We start from the raw sequence: 13,242 nt of genomic DNA on the forward strand, positions 1-13,242 counted from the left end.
TGTGTAACAAAAAATGTTGTCGCCGATGAATTTGTGTTTTGTTGTACCCTGAAGAAACTTCCAGCAAGAAAGTTCGTAATAGAAATATAAAATTAACTTTGGTAGCATCTGAGACATTACTGTATTGTGTCACATATGAATGGATTTTGTGCAGCAGTGCTTGAGTACTTGTATGCCGCCATTAGCATTTTACTTCTGAGGGCTGCCGTATTACAACAGAGAATATTCTCTACCTCACAGAAACTTTAATTTGCAGCTATTACTGACACTTCATCATTGCACCCATCATCCAAATCACAGATATATGGTACACAAAAGTAACTGTAAGCACTTTCAGGCCAATATTTCCATTGAAGTCAAGCAGACTATATTTGTGTGCTTAGTTTTGTGCAACCCAAGTTTTATCGAAGTATACTACAAGGTTATTATACTTGGAATACAATATGTGCATTGCACACACAATTTTGTTCTTGTTGCTGCATTGTGTCTGTATTCCATTAAAAATTTTTGTCCGTTATCACATTTTCTGAAACAAAATGGAGAGTGAGTGGAGAAGACAAAGAATGGAAGCCTCTGAGCCAGAATAATTAATTTTTTCACAGAGATCACCCTGTATTTTTATAGCCTTCGGATACTCTCTCATCATATTGAAGCACAGTTCTACATGTCAACTTTTGTCTAAATTGTTAAGTTCCATAGATTTCTGTTTTCATTTGTATCCTTTTCATGGAGTATCAAAATATGTGCTCACATCTAGAGAGGCTGCTAATGTTACTGCACTGTTAATACGGAATACATTTGATATGGAAATACAGCAAAATGTAGTTGTCAAGTGATGAACTTGCGCAAAATTTATATTATTCCTGGCGTCTCCACCACTGGTCAAATTAGTAAAAAATTTCAGTACATTTGGTACAACAATTTTAGATTGCTTTTGAATATCTTTTTGCCCTTTACACACACCGACTGCATGTAGGCTCCGGCTCATTCATTTCGCTCACTACCAAACACATGTCAACCCACCATTCCACGGAAGACTGAAACCACACTGTGAACACACAGTATGGCATGGAAACACTGAACATTTTAGCTGGTGCTGACATAACTTACTGTTAACAATGTATATATGACAACAAAGCTATGAGGTGGGTGAATCACAACACTTAGTGCCAGAGGGCTGCAGATAGCGATGGGATCTTGAAGCACCTACTTTTATGGTGGCCATTTTAGTCAGTATCCATTACATGTTGTGCCTTTGCTCAGCTGATACTGAATAGGAATGCCTGTCTGTGTGTGTCAGGATGGGATGTGAGTCCAGCCTGTAAAGATAACTTTTCTGTTGTAATGTTTAGTATATTTTACCAGCCTTCACATTTATTGTAATTTCTCGTATATTGCATTAGGTAGAATGCATAAATGTAGAATGTTTCAGCACATTGTCTCATTGTAACTGCACTTGAGTCCAAATCCAGAAGTAGGGTCATCAGTGAAAAACAACACTTACAACTGAAAGCACTTTAATTACGAACACCGATGTACAGCCGGAACAGAACTGAACTTGATGGAGGGTGCAGTTATTTATACAGATATTGAATATTCCAGAATGTACAAACATAAGATATTTCAAGAATCTTCCAGAAATGATAAATATTTAATAATTGCTGGTGATCGTGTTTGAATTGGCGACCCGCAGCACGCCGACCAATGACACTAATCACAACACCATACTGCATGCACCACAGTTCAGAGCAGTATTGTGTATTGTGAACAAATCGGACATGAAATCAGGTAGACATGGTCTTATCAGTATGGCTAAAAGTAGTGATGATGAAATACTGTAGGTTTTGTATGAGGACTATGGTATGTTTTGTAATGGAGAATATGACTGTGATCATGCCTTCACTAAGATCTAATTTTTAGACTTTGGGCAGTGCGGCTGTGGACCAGGTGGTGTTTGTGAGAATTCAGTATTCAGTAGAGAAATGAACTCATTATCAACTGATGATGCATCACAAAGTACAAAATCAGAGAGAGAGAGAGAGAGAGAGAGAGAGAGAGAGAGAGAGAATGAAAAACTGAGCTTAAAAAATCATCAAGAACCCCAGAATGGAACTTAATTGTTACTAAGAAAAGAAAATTGTGGCAAGATGTCACCAGCAAAATGATTGGACCTCATAAGCTGCCCTGGTAAAATAATTTGATACCCTTCTCAGATTTGCAGCCAGATCTACAAGTACAGTTGACACATTATTTCAACTTGAAGATGATAGCCAGGTAGACCATCAAAATATTGTGTCATCTTGAGTTGAATATCAAACTACAAACCGGAGAAGAGTATCACAGTAAAATAATCGGTTTGAAGTGACAAAAGATGCATTGATCCTATCTGGTTTGTAGTATAGTGAATATAAGCTTTCTTAGATGCCTGACTCAAAGCAAAATGCACAAGAGGTGCTACAAGTATCCCAAAGCAGAGATAAGAAAGAAATAGAACATGATCTTTGTACGGTATTGGCTTGTGCAGATCACAGCATTTTTATTTGCAATGAATGAATTTTTTTTTACAATGTTAGGTGACTGATGTGAGGGGAATATGCAGACTTGGTTGATGTGCTCTTCCCAGTTGAGTCTGGTGTCAATATGTATTCCTAAAATTTGACATATTTATTTTTTACATTCTTCGACAGTCCTAACATAGCCTTTGAGTTTTGTGTTGATTACAAACAATTTTATTGGTTGCAAACCAATTTAATACAAGGTTAAGAGTTTCTCTTATAATCTTATGAAAGTGTTGGGATGTTATGATGTGAAGTAAGTAAAGTTGTATCATCAGCAAAACATATTATGGGCTGTAACAAGGATAATAACCAATTTTTGACGATATAATGTAATTGGATTGATAAAAACTCTACTCACCAATCAGGAGCAGGGCAACACACATATTTAAAAAAAAAGAGGTTTTATTTATGCAAGCTTTTGGAGCCAGTGGTTCCTTATTTTGGCAGAAGGGTTGGAAGGGAAGGAAGAGGGATGAAAAGAAAGGAACTCGACAGGTTTAGGAAAAGGGATAGAGTTCTGAAAAGTCACCCAGTACTCAGGATCAGGGGAGATTTACCACATGGGGTAAGAAGGAAAGATTGATTGTTGGGGCTGCACTGGCAAGATTTGAAAACATTAGAGCTTTAAGCTAGTACAAATACCTGGGTGTAACACTTTGTAGGGGTATGAAATGGTATGATCACATAGGTTGTCATGGGTAAAGCAGCTGGTGGACTTCGATTTATTGGTCGAATACTGATGAGGTGCAATCAGTCTACCAAAGAGGTTGCTTACAAATCACTCATGCGACCCATCCTAGAATGTTGCTCAAGCATGTGGGACCTGTTCAGGTAGGACTAACAGGGGATATTGAACATACACAGAGAAAGACGGCATGAATGGTCACAGGTTTGTTTGATCCATGGGAGAGTATCACAGAGGTACTGAAGGAATTGAAATCATAGACTTGTGAAGACAGACGTAAACTATCCCGAGAAAGTCTATTAACAAAGTTTCAAGAACCAGCTTTAAACGATTACTCTAGGGATATGCTACAACCCCCTGTGTATCACTCACACAGGGATCGTGAGGATAATATTAGGATAATTACTGTACGCACAGCCATTCAGAGACTCATTCTTCCCATGCACCATATGTGAATGGAGCAGGAAGAAAGCCTAATAAATGGTACAATGGGACATACTCTCAGCGATGCACCTCACTGTGGTTTGCAGAGTATAGATGTAGATGTGGATGTAGAAAGGAGGATTAAGTGTTATGAAGTGACCTGAATCACCTTCATTTTGTTGAGGACATTGTACCATTTGCATGACAAAACTTCTCCAATGAATGGAAGAACTTTAAAGAGCAAGATTGGCATATAGGCATAATAATATTCAGATACTACAGAATAAATATAGGGCCCATTGAAACCATAGAATCCGTGGACTGGAGTGCATTGAGTAAACTAAATAGAGTTTTCAAAACGAGCATTCCTGTGTATCTGAAATTGAATGTTTCTGCCATCAGTACATCAACAGCTCATAGATTGATGTGAGTGTTCAGTTTTGGAGCTGGCAGTATTCACAGTGATGGGCAAGGTGGATGACTGCTGTAACTGGCTGAAGAATTGGAAAGATCAAATTCAGCAATTAGAGTGTCTGAATGTTCCACAGTGATGACACTGATGCTTTCATTATGCTGATGTACTTTTTGTGTCGTCGGTTGGATAGGTGATAGGTGGTAAATTTCTACCCCAAGATAATACAAACACTGATCCTACCATCTGAAGAGTACTTTCATGGTCAGTAAACACCATTGTTATTTTTTAAAATCATTGTGACATACTTCTTGGTGAATGTAATGAGTTAGTTTTAGAGTAGTAGAACGACTCAAGTATCTTTGGGGTTTCCACGAGGAATGTTCAGTGACATAGTGATCCCACAATTCTGAAAAGTGCCATAGCTTATATAAAATGAGATGCTGCAGTGTTAAAGCATGGTGATAGCAACAGCAGTGATTTCAGTTCTCAATGAAGCTTTGATAAGCAAAAATCTTACTAATTACTCCAGGCAGACACTATTTTGTAAAATGTGCAATAGGAAATATGACCCCCTATAAGCCTATCAGATGTAAGCAACTTTTTTAGATGTAAACTAGTAGTTGCTGTTTGGCTTTAAAATGCAGCACATTAGTAGGGGTTCAGGAAAGAACAATTAGAAGTAATAAAACCAGTCAGATTGTGGAAACTCTTATGTACTTCATTGTGATAGCTTTTATGTGAGGTAGAATGATCATAATGGGAATAATAAAGTACTACAATTCACAAATGAAAGAAAAATATAAATCTGCTGTCTGTAACATGCAAAACATTTTGCTGTAGTGAAATAACATTATAAGCAAGTGTGAATATGCAACGTTATGAATAAAAATAAATGTAGGCTGTTTCATTATAGAGGTAGCAGAAAAATAAAAATTGGCATATTGAGAACTTTTTTCATTTGGATTTGTATTGTGTTTGTATCAGGATGTTATTAAATTTCCAATAGTTTTTCTTTCTTTCTTTCTTTCTTTCTTTCTTTCTTTCTTTCACTTTTGCTCCCCACCTCCTTCTGTCCTTCACTCCTTCACCCCACATACTGACTTTCTGCTAATGATTGTAGCTGTCGATATATGTATATATAATATAATATATAATTGTTGCTGTTTATGTACATCATGACTGTAACAATTAGTTATTTTCCTCTTGAGCTACTTGTTATGTATGCTGGATGATTATTTTTTTCTTTCTTTTCTGTATAGTACAACAAAACAGTGTGATTACTGTGGCTTACGGTTTGGCCTTGCATCTCTTTTGGAGCTTCATTCCCTGCTGCATCATCACGTTCCTGGGAGCAAGAATACTGTTTCGGATACTGCCAGTGTGGAGGCTCGCTGTCCTCAATGTGCCCAGGTAATGTGAAGACTCACGTATTGTAATTTAATCCTATATGTGCTCGACGTTTTTCTTGTTCAGTAGCAAAACATTCATTTTTTATAAATTAATTTATGTCAGGCTGTTGAATATTATTAATTTTTCCTTTTTTTAAAAAAAATGAGCCCCATACACTGTGAGATTTTTTTTTTAAATAAATAAAACCAAAAAGTTATCCAGTAAATAACTTTTACATGCAGCGTAATTTGTTGGTTAAGACTGCTGATATGTCAGAGTACTTTGTCATCTTCGTAACAAGACAGTGTATAGTTGTTGTTATGGTTATTATATTTTATGGAAGTATATGAGAAACATAAAAAGAGGCACTTAGCTCCTATGCAGTGATAGAGTGGCTGGTTAATCAGAGAAAGGAGAATGAGTAGGCAATAGATTTTGAATAGAACATTATTCTGTTTTCTCATATGGCATTAAAAAAAGGTACAGTATAAAGATAATGTGCAGGGTATTCATATGCAGAAATCTGTGAACCGTGAATCATTTTTTACACTTTACATTCATCTCTCGAAGATTAATAGACTGTTTGTGAAAGGGCAAAAAATTATAGTCTGTCTTTTGTGTTACTGCCACTACTATATGGTAATTACAGCTATTTCTATTTTGTAAAAACAGATGTATAAAAATTATTTTACGTGTGACCAATAAGTATTGTATTCTGTTTCAGACGTTTGCCAATCGCGCTCGTCTTGTGGAGCATGTAACGACACATGCAGTTGTGATGGCAGCTGACTCCAGAATTATCAATCCTGCCAAGCCATTCAAATGTGAAACATGCTACAAATGTTTTGCTTCAAATGAGAGACTTGAGGTAAGTGTTATTCATGCTGTTATTGATAAATATTTATTTGTTTTTGTGTATTAGCTGTTGCTTTTTGCATTTTTCACATGCTAGTGTAAACTGCCCTTTACATTAATTAGGCAGCCAGGTCTCCCTAATGGGGGAGGGGGGGGGGGGGGGGGAAGAAAAATGAAACTACAAGAGTGAGTGAAGAGTATAACAAACAGCAGCAAATGGAAGTTAAAATTGGAATTTTTGTGTTAAAATATCTTTCTTTTACTGTTAGTATTGGAAAGGCGTACATAACCTATAAGCTAGAACACATATATGATTAATGGAAAATCTCGTATAAAGATGTGAAACAAATACTAACAAAGCGATAGAGGGGCTGGCCAGTACTTACCTCAGCTCAGTACAGCCGATAGATACACATAAAACAGAACTGAAAATTTACGTTCCTAGCTTTCGGAACAAATGTTCCTTCATCGGGGAGGAGAGAGGGGAAAGAAAGGGAAGAAGGGAAAGGAGATTCAGTTACTCATAACCCAGGTTATGAAGCAACAGGGAAAGGAAAATAGGGACGGTAGCAAGGATGGAGGCATGGTTGTCAGAGGGAAGCCAAAGATATTCTACTGTAAGTACTGTGCCAGCTTCAAACCAAAGAGGATGCATACAGAAGTAAAGAGGTATATAGTATAAAGATAAACACCAATATGTAGGATGAAAAGATGCATGAATGGCTAAAGAGGAAAGGGAAAGAGGAGAAGACTGAAGAGTGAATGGGAGTAAGGTTGTTTAATGTAGGTTCAGTCCAGGGGGATGGCGGGATGAAAGGATGTGTTGGAGTGCAAGTTCCCATCTCCGCAGTTCAGAGGGACTGGTGTTGGGTGGGAGAAGCCAAATGGCACATATGGTGTAGCAGGTTCCTAGGTCTCTAGAATTATGCTGGAGGGCATGCTCCGCTACTGGGTATTGGGCATCTCCTAGGCGGACAGTTAGTCTGTGTCCATTCATGCGCTCAGCCAGTTTAGTTGTTGTCATGCCGATGTAAAAGGCTGTGCAGTGCAGGCATGTCAGTTGATAAATGACATGTGTAGTTTCACACGTAGCCCTGCCTTGAATTGTGTATGTTTTACCAGTAGCGGGGCTGGAGTAGGTGGTTGTTACTTTCATGGATGAATCTAGTCTGTGCCCTCAATATCAGTTATATCTTCAGAAAATTATTGAAGTAGTTTGTAAACACAAAGACTATAATTATCACAAAGTTATCACGAAATTATCACTATAATTATCACAAAATTTAGTAACTGATGGGGAAACCCAGTTACAAGGTCAACTTGCCCAGTATTTTACAACATTATATTTAGGACGGGGGAGGGGGGGGGGACAAAGAACCATTAATAGCAGTGGTTAAAAATGATCAAGGGACTATGAGAACCTATGGAGCGATATATTTCACTTGAAAGGACATGAGAGAAGATAATGGGGCATGAGAGAAGATAATGAGAAAATAGTGACATAAATTTCTGCCTGTGTAGTGAGTAGATAGTCCAAATGATTGAAGTTAATGAAATAGAAATACTCTCATAGAATTACATTATTTATCTGCACCAGTGACAATTTTTGCAAGTTTTGAAGTTTTCTTACACATGTGGATTACTGAATTGTGCTTATGAATGGCATTATAGAGAATGAAAACACCAACATTGGGTTTTTTGCTCTATTGTCAGAGCTGCTTGTTTTGATGATGAAAGCAGTGAACTCATTGTGTGTATTTAAAATTTTGGTAGTTGCACAAATGTAAACAATTTGGTAACTGTTTGTAGATGTTACCAGAATGACTGAATGGATCTCTTATGTATGATTAACCATTTTTGTATGGTCTTGATTTTATGAAATCTTTCTGTGGGGACAGACAAGGATTTTCATTTCCATGCCATTTATTGGCAGATTCACATGTAACTTGGGCTTTGGAGGAAGTCACAGATTAGGAGACTTTCAACAACCATTAGGGATAATAAACAGTGGAAAATCCAAAATGGAATGTAACAATATTATGAAAAGGAAAATTGCCACTCACCTTATAGTGGAGATGCTGAGTCGCAGATAGGCACAACAAAAAGACTGACAAAAATAGAGCTTTAGGCCAGTAAGGCCTTCGTCAAAAAAGACATCTTTGCGATCTGGAGGACACCCTATCCCCCATTCCTGCAGAACCTCAACAACTTCTTCCTCATTTTGCTTCACTTGGTCCTACTCAACCCAATAAGCCACCTTCCTTGATATTGACCTCCACCTCAAAGGTGGCTAAGTCAGTACCTCTGTCCATATCAAACCTACTAACCACCAACAATACCTCCACTTTGATAACTGCGAGCCATTCCATACCAAGAAGTCCCTTTCATACAGCGTAGCCACGTGTGGTTGTTGCGTCTGCAGTGATAAAGTGATGAATGGTCCCTCTCAAAATATACCGAGGGTCTCACTGAAGCCTTCACAGACTGTAATTATCCTCCCAACCTTGTACAAAAACAAATCTCCTGTGCCTTATCTTTCCAGTCTCCCACCACCTCCCAAAGTCCCACTGTCTGGCCACAGAGGAGCAGTCCCCTCGTAACTCAGTACCACGCAGGACTGGAGCAACTAAATTACATTCTCCGTCAGGGTTTCGACTACCCCTCTTCATGCCCTGAAAGGAGAAATTTCTGTCCACTCTCCTTCCCACCCCTCCGTCAGTGGCATTCCTCCATGCACCGAACCTACACAATATACTTGTCCATCCCTACACAACCCCTGCTTCCAACCACTTACCTCATGGCTCATACCGCTGTAATAGACCTAGATGCAAGACCTGTCCATACATCCTTCCACAACCACCTACTCCAGTCCAGTCGCAAACCTCACCTATCCTATCAAAGGCAGGGCTATCTGTGAAACCAGTCATGTGATCTACAACTTAAGCTGCAACCACTGTGCTGTATTCTATGTGGGCATGACAACCAACAAGCGCTCTGTCCGCATGAATGACCACCGACAAACTGTGGCTGAGAAACTATGGGACCACCCTGTTGCTGAGCATGCTGCCAAACATGAAATCCTGCATTCCAATGACTGCTTCACAGATTGTGCCATATGGATCCTTCCCTCCAACACCAGCTTTTCTGAATTGCGCAAGTGGGAACTTTCCCTGCAGTATATCCTACGTTCTCATAACCCTCCTGGCCTCAACCTTCGTTAGTCATTGTCCTCATCCATCCAGTCCCTTCCCTCTTCCCATTCCAGCACTATGCAGCCCTCATTCCACCATCGCACCCATTCTTGTTACGTCTCACCTTTTTCGCTACCCCCTCATGTCTCCCCACCTCTCCCCTGCCCTCCATCTAACCTCCTGACTGCACATAGCTGCCCTACCCTCTCTCCACCTCATCCCTGTGCACTCCCCAGCAGCACTTCACTGTCCGCCACTCCTAGCCTACTATCCCTCCCCCTCCCCACTCCAGCCTCTTCCTTACACTCATCCAGTTGCCACTCCCATCATGCACTGGTGCTGCTGCTTGCAGTGTGGCTTCAGTTGCCTGAGACTGTAGTCATGTATGTGAGGTGCATTTGTGCGCGCGCGAGCCTATGTGTGCTTGCGGGTGTGCGTGCGCGTGAGATCTATTTTTGACGAAGGCCTTAATGGCTGAAAGCTTTATTTGTGACAGTCTCTTTGTTGTGCCAGTCTATGACTCAGCATCTCCGCTACATTCTGGATACAATTGCATGTTGGATCATGCAGACCTGATTTCAATAAAAAGAGGTTCATGAGTTTGTGGTTGTCTGAAATAACTGATCTGCGTTAGAATAATATTTATGTGTGGAGTAAATGTTCTGTTAGTGCCTGATCAGATGCTAAGTTCAGTTCTATTCAAGTGAAACTGGTAGCAATGTATCTGTTGTTTCAGTAGTGCATTCCGACAGCACTATTTAGGTGGATGGCTTGTCAGAGACAAGGGTTTAATGACTTGGTGGAAGTGTGATACCTGCCAAAATACAAACATTAATGTTAGTGAGATACATATTGCAAAAAAATATGGAGGTGTCCCAAGGCATAGACAGAAACCATTTATGGTAACTATTACATTCACAGACTTAATTCTCTCTTACCTAGCTTCAAACTAACGAGTCTGACATACTGTATTGATGTTGTATTCAGCAGTTACATTTGTTTCCAAAAGGCTTTGTGTAATGTATGTCAGATTTTCATAGTGTAATAGTGTCCCTCCAATTCCATCTGAAACTGGTGTGTGAGAAGGATATCATATGAAAGTGGTATGTGAGAAGGGTAACGTGTAGGTTTCTATAGTAGACCAGACTTCTCTAATTTTACTGCTACAATCACTGCAGGACGTATGAGAGGTAGCAGTGTTTTTGTTGACTCCCTCATAACATGGTTTCTTAAAAGTCTAAGACCAGCTCCATCATGATTTTAAATATCTTCATTTTACTGTTTCCCGTGGAGAGCTTTTTGAGTATACTTATGGTACTCTTACTTAGACAAAACAGACTGATGACAAGACATGAAAATCATCTTTCAAACCTTGTCTCTCTTATCTAATTGTGTTGGAATAATACTTGAGAGTGGGTTGGATCAGTGTTGTTTTGTAACAAGCTTCCTACTCATACGAAACACATTTTGTAAGGATTCTTCCAGCGAGCTGGTGTTCCAATTCAAGCATTTATGTGGTTGTTCCCTCTTTAGTTGCTGTGAGTGGAAGTACTTTTCATCATTGTGACTGATTCTAAAGTCTTGTGACAAATGGTCTAGTCAAATGGTATACAATAGTTCCATCCCTGTAGGAGCATTGCATTTTGTTTTGTGAATACTGTTTGGTAACAATTTTTGCACCAAACACTAATTATGTGTCCTTGTTGTTACTGACAGTTCCAGCAATATTGATTCCAGTGAAATGACAAGATTTTGGAGACTTCACTGGTCTCATACAGATATGATTTTATATATATAGAATAAAGTGATGAGTGAAAATTTGTACCAAGGTCAGAAATCAAACCTAGGTTTCCTGCTTGCTAGGTAGGTGTGTTAGTCACTAAGGTACCTTGGCAAAGCGGTTCACACAACTGCATGGGTTACCCAGTCTAACTTATAAAGTAGACTGGCACAGCAGAGAGAATCTAGATCAAGGATGGAAGCATGCCAGGGTAATCTGTGCAGTTGTGTGAACCTCTGTGCCAAGGTGGCATAGTGGCTAATGCACCTGCCTAGTGAGCTCGAGACCTGGGTTTGATTTCTGGCCTTGGTACAAATTTTCACTTTCCACTTCAGTCTGTACACATAAAATAGATACCTCTTCTCTGACAGACTGGAACTGTGGACAGGAAACTTGAAATCCATTCCACTGAGACTGTTAAGTATGATGATAGATGTTCCAGATATTACTCCTTAATGAAGACGTGGTGCCCAGTAAAATTAGTGTGGTTCATAACACCATTGTGATTGACTATCATGGAACAGCTCATTTGGTTTGTAGTGTTAACTTTCATATAGCAAGATACAGTACTGACTATACAGTGATCAGCCTACTGAGTAGGCAGTAATATGTTATCTGACCAGTCTTTTCGCCGGCCGCTGTGGCCGAGTGGTTCTAGGCACTTTAGTCCGGAACCACGCTGCTGCTACGGTCGCTGGTTTGAATCCTGCCTTGGGCTTGGATGTAGTTAGGTTTAAGTAGTTCTAAGTCTAGGGGACTGATGGCCTCAGATTTTAAGTCTCATAGTTCTTAGAGCCATTTGAACCATTTTGACCAGTCTTTTTTTTGTCAGTGCAGAATTAATCAGTGCTTAAATATGAATACTGGAAAATAAATTTGGGGTTTATCACAAATTATTTTGACATGGATCTACTATGTTAGTAAAAAATACAGAAACCACACAAGATGAATGACCATTAATTTTGAATTTCCAGATGGTAGCAAAGATGTTTAAATTTCGTATAAATAGAACACTGCTGTTTTGCTGTGAAGACTGATGCTACATTGGGTAAATAACAAATTTTTCAAAATTTAGGTCAATACAAGCAATGAAATGAAGTGCGAAGAAGCAGCCATTTACTTTGTATGGTACATGTTAAGTGGAAGATAGTCATGCAGATAAAAAACATTGCAACTCTGCTTTTAAACTTGTGTTATACTTCAGAGCCAACATGTGTGCCCCCCCCCCCCCCCCCCCCCCCCCACACACACACACACACACACAGAGAAAGAGAGAGAGAGAGAGCACTGCTGTCCGACTGTTGGGAGAATGTAGTTAATGTAAACCCCCCCCCGCTCTCTCTCTCTGTCTGTGTCTGTGTGTGTGTGTGTGTGTGTGTGTGTGTGTGTGTGTTTGTTTGTATATGTGGGCAGGGGCAGGGGGCATGTGCTTCATAAGTTTCTAGACAATGATTGGGGTACCTTGTACTTTCACATTATTACTTTTGTATAACAGTGTCTGAGCTCTTTTGCCATCAGTCCACTTAGATAAAGATCAGCTACTATTTGATGAAGCCACAACTAGGCAAATTCTGATATCTTTGTGTTTCAGGGCAGCTTTGTTCCAGAAAGCATTAAAAAGTGGTATATAGTATTATAGTTGAAGAGCTTCATTTTTCATTATGTTTGTTGTAGAGACATATGATGGTTCATGGTGCAGAAGAACTGAAACCATTGCAGTGTGATGTGTGCTTCAAACGATTCCTTAACAACTCTGCTCTTACATGTCACCTGAAGATACATACAGGTTTGTAAAATTGTGAATGTTTTATTTGTCCTCTCACTTCTTTAATGTAATAATAATTTTTCATGTTTTACAACAAAATTTGAAATTCTTGTCATGGTTTGTGTTAAAACAAGCTGCAGATTATACTGGCTGTATGGGGGGGGGGGGGGAGGGGGGGAGG

The 13,242-nt window shown here is 39.3% G+C and overlaps 1 protein-coding gene across 3 annotated transcripts in view; it reads left to right on the plus strand.

Moving 5' to 3' along the window:
- Positions 1-13,242, plus strand: part of LOC124619388 (zinc finger protein 160-like) — a 219,771-nt gene that overhangs the window by 120,241 nt on the left and 86,288 nt on the right. For all 3 annotated transcript variants that reach the window (XM_047145734.1, XM_047145733.1, XM_047145735.1), the window contains 3 exons: positions 5,341-5,491; positions 6,195-6,338; positions 12,971-13,082. In XM_047145734.1, the coding sequence (XP_047001690.1) occupies positions 5,341-5,491; positions 6,195-6,338; positions 12,971-13,082 (407 nt within the window). The remainder of the gene's footprint in view (positions 1-5,340; positions 5,492-6,194; positions 6,339-12,970; positions 13,083-13,242) is intronic.

This window comes from Schistocerca americana, chromosome 6 (genome assembly GCF_021461395.2).
Source record: "Schistocerca americana isolate TAMUIC-IGC-003095 chromosome 6, iqSchAmer2.1, whole genome shotgun sequence".
In the NCBI taxonomy this organism is placed as follows: Eukaryota; Metazoa; Arthropoda; class Insecta; order Orthoptera; family Acrididae; genus Schistocerca; species Schistocerca americana.